This window comes from Nerophis ophidion, linkage group LG11 (assembly GCF_033978795.1).
Source record: "Nerophis ophidion isolate RoL-2023_Sa linkage group LG11, RoL_Noph_v1.0, whole genome shotgun sequence".
In the NCBI taxonomy this organism is placed as follows: domain Eukaryota; kingdom Metazoa; phylum Chordata; class Actinopteri; order Syngnathiformes; family Syngnathidae; genus Nerophis; species Nerophis ophidion.
Genome location: NC_084621.1, coordinates 14,376,257 through 14,394,501, shown reverse-complemented (window position 1 = coordinate 14,394,501; position 18,245 = coordinate 14,376,257). Strand labels below are relative to the sequence as shown.

At 42.4% G+C, this 18,245-nt stretch overlaps 1 protein-coding gene across 1 annotated transcript in view; it reads left to right on the top strand.

Annotated features, from left to right (window-relative positions):
• The window catches only part of grik3 (glutamate ionotropic receptor kainate type subunit 3), a 339,056-nt gene that overhangs the window by 225,751 nt on the left and 95,060 nt on the right, over positions 1-18,245 (top strand). The window contains exons 8-9 of the mRNA XM_061915139.1: positions 3,414-3,521; positions 15,850-15,963. Coding sequence (XP_061771123.1) covers positions 3,414-3,521; positions 15,850-15,963 — 222 coding nt within the window. The remainder of the gene's footprint in view (positions 1-3,413; positions 3,522-15,849; positions 15,964-18,245) is intronic.

The window sequence follows — 18,245 nt, the reverse complement described above, 5'->3', positions numbered from 1 at the left end:
GTTGAGTGTTGGAATTGTTTAAACCGGGCAAGAAATGCTGAAGCAACAAGGTTTTATTTTAAATGAAAAATAGTGTTACAGATTTTCAGGAAAACCTGGAAATGTTCAAGTTCTTAAACCAACTTTTTTTTTTGTCCTGACAAAGAGGAATATTTTAACAGCGGAAAGGTTGAAATGGGTTGAAAATGTGAAAGGAGTCATCGCACTAAAATAGGTTGGAGATAAGATTAGAAACAAAACAGGAATTTCTGGAAATTTGGTTGAACGTGGATAAGTAGTTGTTTGGATTTTTTTTTTGTTTTTGTTTTTTGGGGGGGGTGCTGGAGCGTATCTCACATTTGCATAAAAAAATATTTTCTTTTGTATTATTTTTTTTAGAGAATTAAGTAACATTTATGACAACCTTTTTTTCCAAAACACAATATAAAATGTGACATATAACAGGATAATTTATACGTTTATCATTTGTTTTCAAAACACTTACAAAAAATGCGACCATATTTCTATGACTTGATGGGGTCCCTGGGACCCCTTTTTTTTTTTTAATTCCCGGCGCCAACACTAGATGTACTATAGAGAAAAGAAGTGTGGGATACTTCTCTCGTTGCCTTATTTTTTGTATTTGATTTTATTAAATGTTCGGGAAGCATTTTATTAAACAAAACCAGTTTTCTTTTAAGTAATATAAACTCTGATCGGACTTGTTTCTCTATTTTATGCAGGGATGTAGTTAATCATAGAACTGGCAGCCAATGTTATTAAAAAAAAAAGTATTGATTTTGAATCGAGAGGAGAGAGAGTGCCAGCAACCTGAGGGGTTCCTGGTTCGACCCCCAGCTTCTACCAACCTAGTCAGGTCCGTTCACCCTAGCACCTGATAGGTCGTGGTGAGGGCTTTCCCATCGGTGTGTGAATGGGTGAATATGGAAATAGTGTCAAAGTGCTTTGAGTACCTCGAAGGTAAAAAAAAAGCGCGATACGAGTGTAACCCGTTTACCATTTACTCACAGGAATCAAATTAAATGTTCTTGTGTGGCGCCCAAATATTCACAGTCCTAGTGTTCAGCCTACAGTATGTTGTATTAAAAAGTCTTGTGTCTCTACCTTCTCTGTTAACGGGTTTACCATAATTCCTTGAATTGCCGCTAGCTATTTAGTATGCGACCTGCCTAGAATTACTGCCGGGTCAAACTCGTTTCGACAAATAATTAGCATATGCCTAGAATTTCCTCCGGGTCAAACTCGTCACTTCACCTGTCATCGTTTTCAAAATGGAGGAGGCTGATTTCAATCATTTGAAATCGCATAAAGGGAAGAAGATTAAGATCTATTCAGTAGGATTTAAGGTCCAAGCTATTGAATATGCTAAAAAGAAAAGTAAGCAGCTATGTTTTATTAATATACCGTAGCTGCGTGTGTCAAATATGAGTCATTAAATGACTCCCGCCTCAATCAATCAATCAATCAATGTTTATTTATATAGCCCCAAATCACAAATGTCTCAAAGGACTGCACAAATCATTACGACTACAACATCCTCGGAAGAACCCACAAAAGGGCAAGGAAAACTCACACCCAGTGGGCAGGGAGAATTCACATTCAGTGGGACGCCAGCGACAATGCTGACTATGAGAAACCTTGGAGAGGACCTCAAATGTGGGCAACCCCCCCCCTCTAGGGGACCGAAAGCAATGGATGTCGAGCGGGTCCAACATGATACTGTGAAAGTTCAATCCATAGTGGCTCCAAGACAGCAGCGAGAGTCCCGTCCACAGGAAACCATCTGAAGCGGATCAGCAGCGTAGAGATGTCCCCAACCGATACAGGCGAGCGGTCCATCCTGGGTCCCGACGAGCGGTCCATCCTGGGTCTCGACTCTGGACAGTCAGTACTTCATCCATGGTCATCGGACCGGACCCCCTCCACAAGGGAGGGGGGGACATAGGAGAAAGAAAAGAAGCGGCAGATCAACTGGTCTAAAAAGGAGGTCTATTTAAAGGCTAGAGTATACAAATGAGTTTTAAGATGAGACTTAAATGCTTCTACTGAGGTAGCATCTCGAACTGTTACCGGGAGGGCATTCCAGAGTACTGGAGCCCGAACGGAAAACGCTCTATAGCCCGCAGACTTTTTTTGAGCTCTAGGAATCACTAATAAGCCGGAGTCTTTTGAACGCAGATTTCTTGCCGGGACATACGGTACAATACAATCGGCAAGATAGGCTGGAGCTAGACCGTGTAGTATTTTATACGTAAGTAATAAAACCTTAAAGTCACATCTTAAGTGCACAGGAAGCCAGTGCAGGTGAGCCAGTACAGGCGTAATATGATCAAACTTTCTTGTTCTTGTCAAAAGTCTAGCAGCCGCATTTTGTACCAACTGTAATCTTTTAATGCTAGACATGGGGAGACCCGAAAATAATACGTTACAGTAATCGAGACGAGACGTAACAAACGCATGGATAATGATCTCGGCGTCTTTAGTGGACAAAATGGAGCGAATTTTAGCGATATTACGGAGATGAAAGAAGGCCGTTTTAGTAACGCTTTTAATGTGTGACTCAAAGGAGAGAGTTGGGTCGAAGATAATACCCAGATTTTTTACAGAGTCACCTTGTTTTATTATTTGGTTGTCAAATGTTAAAGTTGTATTATTAAATAGAGGTCGGTGTCTAGCAGGACCGATAATCAGCATTTCCGTTTTTTTGGCATTAAGTTGCAAAAAGTTAGCGGACATCCATTGTTTAATTTCATTAAGACACGCTTCCAACTGACTACAGTCCGGCGTGTTGGTCAGCTTTAGGGGCATGTAAAGTTGGGTGTCATCAGCATAACAGTGAAAGCTAATACCGTATTTGGTGGTAGAGGGCGCTTGTGATCCTTCTTGCGACTACTCGGCTGCAGAAGAAGTGACAACAAGCAGCAGGAGTTCATTTTTTCCTCTCGCTTGCACTTTTAACATGGAGGATTACATATGTAAAATAAAACAGTTTTCTAAACTGGACTTTCAATGGAAGCAGGATGTAATAATGGAAGATCTCCATCGAGACAGAGAGACTTTTAAAACTGAAGAAAGATAAGGAAGACTTCTATAGACAAGTTATCAATGCTTTTGATCAGAAGGAGCTGCGCATGGACTTCATTTATAAGTAAAGATAAGACCATAATAACGTTTATTTTATGAAATTTGCTCTTCATGATGGTATCCTTACATCACACTCAAATTTATAAGCGCAGGCCTAAATTTACCGCATGCCTTTGGTAAACACCAGAGTGAGAAGAGGTTTTAAATTAATTAGCGCCCCGGCGGCATATCAAGGAAATACGGACGCTAGGACAATCTGTTAACATTACTGAAGTATATTTTCATTGAGAACGGATATTAATACGTACATAATGTGTATTGTTTTCCAGTCCCACTGGGAAGGACTGACTGGAAGGCTGTCCTTCAACAAGACAACGGGTCTGCGTACCGATTTCGACCTGGACATCATCAGCCTGAAGGAGGATGGACTAGAAAAGGTAAGAGTTTCAGTCGATTTCTTGTTCGACCCTAAAGTATTGGCACGTGTTTGCACAATTAAACAAGTCTAAAAGGGAACAGGAAATAGTAGAGCTAATGTATTTCTGTTCTTTCCTGTCTCAACCATAACAGTTTGTTCACTACCTGTGTTTGAACAGACCTAAAATTTTTAGGCGTTGTATTTTTCGGACTATGATGCACACTTAAAATCGTTTTATTTTCTCAAAACTCAACAGTGCGCCTTATAACCCGGTGCGCCTATTGTACGCATTCTTTTTGGTTGTGCTTACCGACCTCAAATCTATTTTATTTGGTACATGGTGGAATGATAAGTGTGAGCAGTAGATGGCAGTAAACAGCACCACATTGTTATATGTTCCATTGAAAATATACAGTGGGGCAAAAAAAGTATTTAGTCAGCCAGCGATTTTGCAAGTTCTCCCACTTAAAATGATGACAGAGGTCTGTAATTTTCATCATAGGTACACTTCAACTGTGAGAGACAGAATGCGAAAAAAAAATCCAGGAATTCACATTGTAGGAATTTTAAATAATTTATTTGTAAATGATGGTGGAAAATAAGTATTTGGTCAGCCATTCAAAGCTCTCACTGGTCGAAGGAGGTTTTGGCTCCAAATCTCACAATACATGGCCCCATTCATTCTTTCCTTAACACGGATCAATTGTCCTGTCCCCTTAGCAGAAAAACAGCCCCAAAGCATGATGTTTCCACCCCCATGCTTCACAGTAGGTCTGGTGTTCTTGGGATGCAACTCAGTATTCTTCTTCCTCCAAACACGACAAGTTGAGTTTATACCAAAAAGTTCTATTTTGGTTTCATCTGACCACATGACATTCTCCCAATCCTCTGCTGTATCATCCATGTATCCATTTTGGTATAAACTCAACTCGTCGTGTTTGGAGGAACCCACGCAGTCACGGGGAAAACATGCAAACTTCCCACGGAAAGATCCCGAGCCCGGAATAGAACCACTCATCAGCAGTGTGCCCTATAATCCGATGCGCCCTATGGTCCGGAAAATACGGTAGATTTTCTTCTGTAATGCCTGCCGATCGACCAATACATCCTCTGTGATTGAGTTTTTTCCTTGCCCTGATGTGGCATCTGACCCGAGAATGTCGTTGTGGTTTGTGCAGCCCTTTGAGACACTTGTGATTCAGGGCTATATAAATTGATTGACCCGTAGCTGGCGATGGACCTAATGGGTTTCGAATATGCTTATTATTACAAAATCAGCACAAAATAGTCCTGAGTTCCATCCCGGGCTCGGGATCTTTCTTTGTGGAGTTTGCATGTTCTCCCCGTGACTGCGTGGGTTCCCTCCAGGTACTCCGGCTTCCTCCCACCTCCAAAGACATGTACCTGGGGATAGGTTAATTGGCAACACTAAATTGTCCTCCTACCGGTCGTTCGGGTGGCATCCTGACCAGTTGCCCGAACCACCTCATGTGGCTCCTCTCCAAGTGGAGGAGAAGCGGCTTTACTTTGAGCTCCTCCCGGATGACCGAGGTTCTCACCCTATCTCTAAGGGAGAGACCCGGCACCCGGCGGAGGAAACTCATTTGGGCCGCTTGTACCCGTGATCTTGTCCTTTCGGTCATAACCCAATGCTCATGACCATAGGTGACGATGGGAACGTAGATCAACAAAGTAAATCGAGAGCTTTGCCTTCCGGCTCAGCTCCTCCTTCACCACAACGGATCGATACAGCGTCCACATTACTGAAGACGCTGCACCGATCAGCCTGTGGATCTCACCATCCACTCTTCCCTCGCTCGTGAACAAGACTCCGAGGTACTTGAACTCCTCCACTTGGGGCAAGATCTCCACCCCAACCCGGATATGGCCCTCCACCCTTTTCCGGACGAGAACCATGGACTCTTTTTTTAATTTACTTTCCCTAAATATATCAATCAATCAATTATTTATTTATACAGCCCTAAATCACTAGTATCTCAAAGGGCTGCACACACCACAACACAAACCATGCGTACGCCTTTTTGGAGCCTTTTTTAACTTTAGCGGTGCTAAATTATCAATGGTTTCGCGCAGGGCGTCGTCAAAGTTGTTAGTGAGGTTATCAATAGAGCCCACATACCTGGGGAATGGTGCCATTACCGAGGGCAGTAGGTCAGCAAGAGTTGTCGTTCTGGCAGCATTAATGTTGCGGCTGCTATAGCAGTTATTATTATTATTAGCTTGCCGAACATGCGTCTGAACCTCAAATTTTATAAGGTAATGATCAGACATTTAGTATACGGGAGTATCATAACTTTGGAAACGGTGATACCCCTGACAAGCACAAGGTCTATATTATTACCGTTCCGATGCGCGGGTTCATTTATTATTTGTGTAAGACCACAGCTATCAATTATAGTCTGGAGTGCCACGCACAGGGGGTCTGATGGGGTATTCATATGGATATTAAAGTCCCCTACTATAATTATATTATCGGCTTGCAACACTAGATCAGCAACGAACTCTGAAAATTCATTGATAAAGTCCGAATAGGGCCCTGGGGGACGGTAGATAACAGCCAGGTATAGAGGCAGCGGTGTGACAGACTTCATAGTAAGCACCTCAAACGATTTATTTTCATTATTTAGGTTAGGACTAAGGTTAAAGTTTTGTTGTATATTAGTGCGACCCCACCATCCCTTTTAAGGGGACGGGCAATAGGCACATTCGTATAGTTAGGAGTATTTATCATAATCTCCATGTTAGATTAGGCTCCAGTGGATGTGTAGGTTGATCGGCAGGCATTAAAGAAGAAAATCTCGACTTAGACTTAGACTTGGACTTAGACAAACTTTAATGATGCACAAGGGATGATGACTGTGTGGGTTCCCTCCGGGTGCTCCGGCTTCCTCCCACCTCCAAAGACATGCACCTGGGGATAGGTTGATTGGCAACACTAAATGGTCCCTATTGTGTGAATGTGAGTGTGAATGTTGTCTTTCTATCTGTGTTGGCCCTGCGATGAGGAGGCGACTTGTGCAGGGTGTACGCCGCCTTCCGCCTGAATGCAGCTGAGATAGGCTCCAGCACCCCCTGCGACCCTGGTAGAAAATGGATGGATGGATATATAGAAAATCAGCGATGCAGTGAAGCCACAAGATTTGAAATGCAATGAAAATGTGAGAATAAAGTTGTATTATCACATACATGGTAAAGTATGTTCCGTAGGTGTGCAATCGCTGACACAATAATTGATCTCCCTAACAAGGAACTAAATTGACGGTTCCTACAACAGCGAGGGGATCATAAAGCAGATTGGATTGCATTAGGCTGTTAATCGCCGCCTCTTCCTAATGATAATTCGAGGTGAAGCCCAAAATGCTGATTGGCAGTAATGGGGCGTATAAACAGGAAACTGAAAGAAAATAGAAGTTGAAGGAAGACGTAAAAAGGTTAGTAGTGTATGTCGTTTTTTTATCGCCGGAGAAGGCAGAGCACCCTCTGGACTATAACAGCCTCTCACTACCAGAGGGCTTTCATACATTATGAATACATCAAATAAGGATAAGTCCCATTATGACTTCCTCAAGTACTCCCTAAAGGCCCAAGACGATAGAACGGCGAAGGCTTTTCATCTCGTAGCCCTTCCGTTGAAGGCTTGAGGAAAAAAGAAAAGAAAAAAAAACGTCCGCTTTGAAGCCATTCTCCTGCCGCTCGCCGGCATCTCACGTGCCGCGGTTTAAACCGGAAAAAAAAGGCCGTGCAATTATTCGACGGCGCATTAGCATCTCCTCATTGTGTGGGATCTTGTACATCCGTGGAATCGGCTTTAGCCCGTTCGGATGTGGACGATTCCCCCCCCGCCGCCGCCCAACTAATCCTTCCTAATTGAATATTAGCTTCAGCTGGTGCGGGAATTCATATCGGGTTCTTATAGCGACTATGCACTTTTCACTCCAGTACCGGATTTCTAGTTTCATTTTTTTTTTTTTCCAAATCAAGTCTGCACTATATGGTAGTACGGAGGAACAGGGGTTACTGCATGTGCCTCACAATATGAAGGTCCTGAGTTCAGTCCCCGGGATTTTTCTGTGTGGAGTTTGCATGATCTCCCCGTGACTGCGTGGGTTGATTGATTGATTGATTGATTGAAAATTGTATTAGTGGATTGCACAGTACAGTACACATTCCGTACAATTGACCACTAAATGGTAACACCCCAATAAGTTTTTCAACTTGTTTAAGTCGGGGTCCACGTTAATCAATTTTAGTGTAAAGGGTTGGATAGCTTTCCTTAACCGGGAAACGAACCCTGGCCACGGCAATGAAAGTGCCGAATCCTAGCCGCTAGACCACCAGGGAGCTGGCCAGAGTATATTCGGGTACTCCGGCTTCCTCCCGCCTCCAAAGAAATCCACCTGGGGATAGGATAGTGTTAAAGTAAAAAGTTGAAGTCAATCAATCAATGAATGTTTATATATATAGCCCTGAATCCCAAGTGTTTCAAAGGGCTGCACTAGTCACAACGACATCCTCGGTTCAGAGCCCACATAAGGGCAAGGAAAAACTCACAACCCAGTGGGATGTCAATGTGAATGACTATGATCAAACCTTGGAGAGGATCGCAGATGTGAGTGACCCCCGAATACAATGGGCGTCGAGTAAGTCTAATATAATATTGTGAAAGTCCAGTCCATAGTGGATCTAACATAATAGTGTGAGAGTCCAGTCCATAGTGGATCTAACAGAATAGTGAGAGTCCAGTCCATAGTGGATCTAACATAATAGTGTGGGAGTCCAGTCCATAGTGGATCTAACATAATAGTGAGAGTCCAGTCCATAGTGGATCTAACATAATAGTGTGGGAGTCCAGTCCATAGTGGATCTAACATAATAGTGAGAGTCCAGTCCATAGTGGATCTAACATAATAGTGTGGGAGTCCAGTCCATAGTGGATCTAACATAATAGTGAGATTCCAGTCCATAGTGGATCTAACGTAATAGTGTGAGTCCAGTCCATAGTGGATCTAACATAATAGTGAGAGAGTCCAGTCCATAGTGGATCTAACATAATAGTGAGAGTCCAGTCCATAGTGGATCTAACATAATAGTGTGAGAGTCCAGTCCGTAGTGGATCTAACATAATAGTGAGAGTCCAGTCCATAGTCGATTTAACATAATAGTGTGGGAGCCCAGTCCATAGTGGATCTAACATAATAGTGAGAGTCCAGTCCATAGTGGATCTAACATAATAGTGTGAGAGTCCAGTCCATAGTGGATCTAACATAATAGTGAGAGTCCAGTCCATAGTGGATCTAACATAATAGTGTGGGAGTCCAGTCCATAGTGGATCTAACATAATAGTGAGAGTCCAGTCCATAGTGGATCTAACATAATAGTGTGAGAGTCCAGTCCATAGTGGATCTAACGTAATAGTGAGAGTCCAGTCCATAGTGGATCTAACGTAATAGTGAGAGTCCAGTCCATAGTGGATCTAACATAATAGTGAGAGTCCAGTCCATAGTAGGGCCAGCAGCGCAGAGATGTCCCCAACCGATGCACAGGTCCACCCCGGGTCCCGACTCTGGACAGCCAGAACTTCATCCATGGCCACCGGACCTGTGCCTCCCCCCTCCACAAGGGAGAGTGGGACATAGGAGAAAAAGAAAAGAAACAGCAGATCAACTTGTCTAAAAAGGGGGTCTATTTAAAGGCTAGAGTATACAACTGAATTTTAAGATGGGACTTAAAAGCTTCTACTGAGGTAGCATCTCGAACTGTTAGCGGGAGGGGATTCTAGAGTACTGGAGCCTAAATGAAAACGCTCTATAGCCCGCAGACTTTTTTTGGGCTCTGGGAATCACTAATAAGCCGGAGTCTTTTGAAGGCAGATTTCTTGCCGGGACATATGGTACAATACAATCGGCAAGATAGGATGGAGCTAGACCGTGTAGTATTTTATACGTAAGTAGTAAAACCTTAAAGTCACATCTTAAGTGCACAGGAAGCCAGTGCATGTGAGCCAGTACAGGCGTAATGTGATCAAACTTTAAAGTACCAATGATAGTCGCGCACACACTAGGTGTGGCGAAATTATTCCCTGCCTTTGAGCCATCACCCTTGATCACCCCCTGGGGAGGTGGGGTGAACACGCCCAGGAATCGTTTTTGGTGATTGAACCCCCAATTCCAATCCTCGATGGTGAGTGCCAAACAGGGAGGAAATGGCTCCCGTTGTTATAGTCTTTGGTATGACTCAGCCGGGGTTTGAACCCACAACTTACCGATCTCAGGGCGGACTCTTTAACCCAGGGGTCACCAACGCGGTGCCCGCGGGCACCAGGTCGCCCGTAAGGACCAGATGAGTCGCCCGCTGGCCTGTTCTAAAAATAGCTCAAATAGCAGCACTTACCAGTGAGCTGCCTCTATTTTTTAAATAGTATTTATTTACTAGCAAGCTGGTCTCGCTTTGCTCGACATTTTTAATTCTAAGAGAGACAAAACTCAAATAGAAATAGAAAATCCAAGAAAATATTTTAAAGACTTGGTCTTCACTTGTTTAAATAAACCTATTTATTTTTTTATTTTGCTTCTTATAACTTTCAGAAAGACAATTTTAGAGAAAAAATACAACCTTAAACATGATTTTAGGATTTTTAAACACATATACATTTTAATTGAATTCCTCGTTTTAACTTCTGTTTTTTCGGCGAAGAATATTTGTGAAATATTTCTTCAAACTTATTATGATTAAAATTCCCCAAAATTATTTGTCTTTGTTAGAAATATAACTTGGTCCAATTTGTTGTATATTCTAACAAAGTGCAGATTGGATTTTAACCTTTTTAAAACATGTCATCAAAATTTTAAAATTATTCTTAATCAGGAAAAATTACTATTGATGTTCCATAAATTATTTTTAAATTTTTTTCAAAAAGATTCGAATTAGCTAGTTTTTCTCTTCGGTTGAAATTTGAATTTTAAAGAGTCAAAACATATTTTTTTTTAAATATTTATCTGTTTCAATATATATTTATTGTGAGAAATCATTAAGATGATGGTGCGGCATAGCTCGGTTGGTAGAGTGGCCGTGCCAGCAACTTGAGGGTTGCAGGTTCGATTCCCGCTTCCGCCATCCTAGTCACTGCCGTTGTGTCCTTGGGCAAGAAACTTTACCCACCTGCTCCCAGTGCCACCCACACTGGTTTAAATGTAACTTAGATATTGGGTTTCCCTATGTAAAGTGCTTTGAGTCACTAGAGAAAAGCGCTATACAAAATATAATTCACTATAATTCACATCATTGTTTCCACAAAGATCAATATCATTAATTATTAATAATAACATAGAGTTAAAGGTAAATTGTGCAAATTGGCTATTTCTGGCAATTTATTTAAGTGTGTATCAAACTGGTAGCCCTTGGCATTAATCAGTACCCAAGAAGTAGCTCTTGGTTTCAATAAGGTTGCTGACCCCTGCTCTAACCACTAGTCCACTGAGTCCCTAGTGTGTGAATGTGAATGTTGTCTGTCTATCTGTGTTGGCCCTGCCATGAGGTGGCGACTTGTCCAGGTTTTACCCTGCCTACCGCCCGAATGCAGCAAGGGTAGGCTCCAGCACCAACCCGGAGCCGAATGGGACAAGCGGTAGAGAATGGATTGATGGATGGAATAATTTCAGAAGCTGTAAAATGACATCACATAGTAAATCGATCTTATATTTATTGTGAGAAATCATTAAGATGATGGTGCGGCATAGCTCGATATTAGCGCTGCTTTCGATACTGTCGATCATAATATTTTATTAGAACGTATCAAAACACGAGTTGGTATGTCAGACTTAGCCCTGTCTTGGTTTAACTCTTATCTTACTGATAGGATGCAGTGTGTCTCCCATAACAATGTGACCTCGGACTATGTTAAGGTAACGTGTGGAGTTCCCCAGGGTTCGGTCCTTGGCCCTGCACTCTTCAGCATCTACATGCTGCCGCTAGGTGACATCATACGCGAATACGGTAATAGCTTTCACTGTTATGCTGATGACACCCAACTCTACATGCCCCTAAAGCTGACCAACACGCCGGATTGTAGTCAGCTGGAGGCATGTCTCAATGAAATTAATCAATGGATGTCCGCTAACTTTTTGCAACTCAACGCCAAAAAAACGGAAATGCTGATTATCGGTCCTGCTAGACACCGAACTCTATTTAACAATACAACTCTAACATTTGACAACCAAACAATTAAACAAGGCGACACGGTAAAGAATCTGGGTATTATCTTCGACCCAACTCTCTCCTTTGAGGCACACATTAAAAGCGTTACTAAAACGGCCTTCTTTCATCTCCGTAATATCGCTAAAATTCGCTCCATTCTGTCCACTAAAGACGCTGAGATCATTATCCATGCGTTTGTTACATCTCGCCTCGACTACTGTAACGTATTATTTTCGGGTCTCCCCATGTCTAGCATTAAAAGATTACAGTTGGTACAAAATGCGGCTGCTAGACTTTTGACAAGAACAAGAAAGTTTGATCACATTACGCCTGTACTGGCTCACCTGCACTGGCTTCCTGTGCACTTAAGATGTGACTTTAAGGTTTTACTACTTACTTATAAAATACTACACGGTCTAGCTCCATCCTATCTTGCCGATTGTATTGTACCATATGTCCCGGCAAGAAATCTGCGTTCAAAGGGCTCCGGCTTGTTAGTGATTCCCAAAGCCCAAAAAAAGTCTGTGGGCTATGGAGCGTTTTCCGTTCGGGCTCCAGTACTCTGGAATGCCCTCCCGGTAACAGTTCGAGATGCCACCTCAGTAGAAGCATTTAAGTCTCACCTTAAAACTCATTTGTATACTCTAGCCTTTAAATAGACTCCCTTTTTAGACCAGTTGATCTGCCGTTTCTTTTATTTTTCTTCTATGTCCCACTCTCCCTTGTGGAGGGGGTCCGGTCCGATCCGGTGGCCATGTACTGCTTGCCTGTGTATCGGCTGGGGACATCTCTGCGATGCTGATCCGCCTCCGCTTGGGATGGTTTCCTGCTGGCTCCGCTGTGAACGGGACTCTCGCTGCTGTGTTGGATCCGCTTTGGACTGGACTCTCGCGACTGTGTTGGATCCATTGTGGATTGAACTTTCACAGTATCATGTTAGACCCGCTCGACATCCATTGCTTTCCTCCTCTCTAAGGTTCTCATAGTAATCATTGTCACTGACGTCCCACTGGATCATTATTGTCACCGACGTCCCACTGGGTGTGAGTTTTCCTTGCCCTTATGTGGGCCTACCGAGGATGTCGTGGTGGTTTGTGCAGCCCTTTGAGACACTAGTGATTTAGGGCTATATAAGTAAACATGGATTGATTGATTGATAAATATTACACTGCAGAGGACGCTGGTTCTAGATATTAAAATTCCTCCCAACATTGAGACAAGCGGCAGCAAGCTAACACTTAGCTCTGAGGCATCCTGCCAGTTTAAGCAGCGGCCTGTTTTCACACTTTGTGTGCGACGCCAACGTCTTTAAACGCATCCGACGCTGAGGAAGGACCCCGGTGAATATTAAAAGCCAAGCGTTTGTAGCGAAACAGGCAGCTGGAAAAGCGGGGGAGGAGGCTTGCAAGTGCAGATTGTTGGCGACAGCAGCGGGACTGTTTGGGCTAAATGCTATGCAGGCTTCTCACACGTACCTGTCTAGAACGAGGGTAGGGAACCTGTGCCTCGCCAGCCAGATGTGGCTCTTTTGATGACTGCATCTGGCTCTCAGATAAATCTTAGCTGACGTTGCTTAACACGATAAGTACCGTATTTCGTTGAATTACCGCAGGGTATATAGTATGCGCCTGCCTAGAATTACTTGTTTCGCAAAAAAATTTGCGCAAGCTTAGCATTACCGCCGGCTCAGGATTAACACTGGGTCAAACTGGTTTCACAAAATATTTTTTTTTTTAGCGCATGTCTAGAATTTCCACCGGGTCAAACTCCTCACGTCACGAGTCATCATTTTCAAAATGGAGGAGGCTGATTTCAATCATTTGAAATCACATAGATTAAGAAGATTAAGAGCTATTCAGTAGGATTTAAGGTCCAAGCTATTGAATACGCTAAAAAGAACAGTAAGCAGCTATGTTTTATTAATATACCGTAGCTGTGTGTGTCAAATATGAGTCATTAACTGACTCCCGCCTCCTGGTGGTAGAGGGCGCTAGTGATCCTTCTTGCGACTACTCGGCTGCAGAAGAAGTGACAACAAGCAGCAGGAGTTCATTTTTTCCTCTCGCTTGCACTTTTAACATGGAGGATTACATATCTAAAATAAAACAGTTTTCTAAACTGGAGTTTCAATCGAAGCAGGAGGTAATAAAGGAAGATCTCCATCGAGATACAGAGACTTTTAGAACTGAAGAAAGATAAGGAAGACTTCTATAGACAAGTTATCGATGCTTTTGATCAGAAGGAGCTGCGCATGGACTTCATTTATAAGTAAAGGTAAGACCATAATAACGTTTTTTTTTATTAAATGTGCTTTTCATGATGGTATCCTTACATCACACTCAAATTTATAAGTGCAGGCCTAAATTTACCGCATGCCTTTGGTAAAAGCCGGAGTGAGAAGAGGTTTTAAATTAATTAGCGCCCCGGCGGCAATTCAAAGAAATACGGTAATTAATAAATTCCGCTGGTAATCACAGTGTTAAAAATAATGTTCAAAATATAAAACATTCTCATGCATTTGAATCCATCCATCTGTTTCTATCGCACCTGTTCAAGTAGTCGCATTAATGGTCAAAAGTAGTTATTTATTATTGGTCAGCGTCAGAATGACAATGTTATTAAAAGGAATAAGAGATGCATGCATGTTTTTGTTGTAATCAGAAAAAGTTCAAATAAAAGAGGAGGCATAGAATCCTCTTGTCAGAGCGCAGGACGACACTGTACAAGAGTACAGGTCCACGCGTTTCTCCTCATTGAGCTAAATTGAATCATGTCTCTGTTTAATTCCTTGCTTCTTCAATCAATCAATCAACCAATGTTTACTTATATAGCCCTAAATCACTAGTGTCTCAAAGGGCTGCACAAACCACTATGACATCCTCGGTAGGCCCACATAAGGGCAAGGAAAACTCACACCCAGTGGGACATCGGTGACAATAATGACCCAGTGGGACGTCGGTGACAATGATGACTATGAGAACCTTGGAGAGGAGGAAAGCAATGGATGTCGAGCGGGTCTAACATGATACTGTGAAAGTTCAATCCACAATGGATCCAACACAGTCGCGAGAGTCCAGTCCAAAGCGGATCCAACACAGCAGCGAGAGTCCCGTTCACAGCGGAGCCAGCAGGAAACCATCCCAAGCGGAGGCGGATCAGCAGCGCAGAGATGTTCCCAGCCGATACACAGGCTACCAGTACATGGCCACCGGATCGTACCGGACCCCCTCCACAAGGGAGAGTGGGACATAGAAGAAAAAGAAAAGAAACGGCAGATCAACTGGTCTAAAAAGGGAGTCTATTTAAAGGCTAGAGTATACAAATGAGTTTTAAGGTGAGATTTAAATGCTTCTACTGAGGTGGCATCTCTTGTCTGCTTAATTGATGTCATCAGTGTTTGAACCTGACAGTTAAAAATATTATACGGCTCTCACGGAAATACATTTTAAAATCTTTGGCTTTCATGGCTCTCTCAACCAGAAAGGTTCCCGACCCCTGGTCTATAACTTTAGGTCTTACAAAAGTCTTATAAAGTCTTAAATGGGACTCGTTAAAACCACCGATGCTGCCCACTGCTCCCCTCACCTTACAGGGGGTGATCAAGGGTGATGGGTAAAATGCAGAAAATAATTTCGCCACACCTAATGTGTGTGTGACAATCATTGGTACTTTAACTTAGTATTTCGGTGTGCCCTATGGTTCGGGAAATACGGTACTAATTTTTCTAATCAGCCTGATTTATGTGTTAAATAATCCTCTTTGTGTCTAACACATGGTTTCATTTCATTTGACAAGGTTTTAAAAACTGTAAGTAGGTTAGATATAATTATTGAATACAATAAAAATCACTTGGAAGATTACTAATTCAGTGTTTATATTTGGGCCCCTACGTAGTGGAAAAGTTGGGCCCCGAGTTCGAAAAGGTTAAGAACCCCTGTCCTAGAGAGTGTTTTAATTCAAAAATATATGTCCACGTAAGTACTCCCCGCCTTTTCCGATATGGCGTAGTCGTGTAAGCCGTGCCAGGTTATCACCTAATACCGAGGGGAGACCACGTATGCGTCGGTTCTGGCTGAGGTCACTGTCCAGGCCAAGGACAACCCCCCGCCTTACGCTGTGTTCATGGTCCGCAGGTCGGGAAGTGGAGTGTGTCGGGAGGCCTCAACATCTCAGAAGTGTCCAAGCGAAAAGGGATGAACATCACAGATTCCCTGGCCAACCGCTCCCTCGTCATCACCACCATCCTGGTAAGTCCCCGGTCAATGAGCCCCACACCACAAATGCACTTTACTATTGTTTACCAGTAGATATTGTCCAACTCTTAGTTATCAATTCCAATATCAAATGTACAAAAATATTAGTATATAGTGACAACCCTAACAATAATAATTGAATGCATGGCTGACTACAGAGGAGCCAGGTGAGTAAACACTATCACACGAGACAACATGCCAGCAGCTAAACTAAGGGCCTTTTTGACACTTTTTGATTTGTTCTATTATCATTTACATACTAAATAATATAGTGTGATGTATATTGTTATCGCAGAAGGCTGCAATATATATGGTAAAATAGAATTTAGGACGTATCGCCTATTGTCCATAACTTGATTTTAGCTGAAAATATTCACCAAAAATATGCATCTGTTATAGTTAGAGATATCCGATAATGGCTTTCCTACCGATATTATGATTTTGTCCAACTCTTAATTTACTCTTAAAACAACAGTAAACTTACCCAAGTTTTAAATTCAGATTAATTTAAAAGAGTAGCGGCGGGCTCGGTGAACTTTATACATAGTTAGACGTTCTGCCTAAAAGAACGCAGCAGTCCTTCTTGTTGGCGTTGCATCTTTGTGTGCTTAAAACGAGGGAAGTGCTGACACGGGATGTTCTCTTTTCGGACAGATCTACTTAGCATGATAAACACTGTCATTATGCCTGACCCGAACAACGCAATTACAACAAGCGAGGGTCAGGGCGCTACACAATTAGTGCCTATCAGCTGCTGCCTGCGCTGACTCCGAGAGATCACGTGGAAATGCGCGATAAAAGTCGGGTTGTACAAAACCAGTGAAGTAGGCACGTTGGGTAAATGGTAAATAAAAACAGAATACAATGATTTGCAAATCATTTTCAACCTATATCCAATTGAAAAGACTGCAAAGACAACATACCGTATTTCTTGTCACTCCGGCGTTTACCAAAGGCATGCGGTAAATTTAGGCCTGCTCTTATAAATTTGAGTGTGATGTAAGGATAGCATCATGAAAAGCACATTTAAGAAAAAAAAAACATTATTATGGTCTTACCTTTACTTATAAATGAAGTCCACGCACAGCTCCTTCTGGAGATCTTCCTTTTATTACCTCCTGCTTCCATTGAAAGTCCAGTTTAGAAAGCTGCTTTATTTTAGATATGTAATCCTCCATGTTAAAAGTGCAAGCGAGAGGAAAAAATTAATTCTTGCTGCTTGTTGTCACTTCTTCTGCAGCCGAGTAGTGGCAAGAAGGATCACTAGCGCCCTCTACCAACGGGAGGCGGGAGTCATTTATCGACTCATATTTGACACACGCAGCTACGGTATATTAATAAAACATAGCTGTTTACTGTTCTTTTTAGCATATTCAATAGCTTGGACCTTAAATCCTACTGAATAGCTCTTAATCTTCTTCCCTTTATGCGATTGCAAATGATTGAAATCAGCCTTCTCCATTTTGACATGCACTAATAAAAATAATATTTTGCGAAACTAGTAATTCTAGGCAGGCGCATACTATATACCCGGCAGCATTTCAAGGAAATACGGTATATCAGATTGTAGGTGGGTTTATTTGGTATGCTTCGTGTTCAGATTTTACTGTTTGCTGCATTTTTGTTGCAATTCACTTGATCGTAAAATGTTTTGATCGAAAAGGGGGTGTGACGTTTTGTCAATATTCAGTGTTTTATCCTTCATAGAAAAATGCAAAATTCCATTAAGTTTTTTTAAGGCGGTCTGTCATAACGTTTTTAGCATTCAATCCGACATTATTGTGAGGTTTTGTATTAGTGTTCCTTAAAATATATATACCGGCCCCAGGCACATTTTTTTTTTCTCTAAATGTGGCCCCCGAGTCAAAATAATTGCCCAAGCCTGACGTAAGCCATGATATCACGTACCTTCGATCTTTCAGGCGATACTGCATCAAAAACTGACATCAGTGTGATGAGGATATCACCACATGGGCTCAGTAACACTCCAGAAAACCATTGTCATAACTACAGTTTGTTCCTACATCTTTAAGTGCAAGTTAAAACTCTACAATGCAAAGCCAAAGCCATTTATCAACAACACCCAGAAACGCCGTCTGCTTCGCCGGGCCCTGAGCTCATCTAAGATGGACTGAAGCGAAGTGTAAAAGTGGTCTGACGAGTCCACATTTTTAAATGTATTTTGGAGACTGTGGACGTGGTGTCCTCCGGACCAAAGAGGAAAAGTACCATTCGGACTGTTATTGTTACGGCGCTCACGCAGTCTGTTTCTCCGT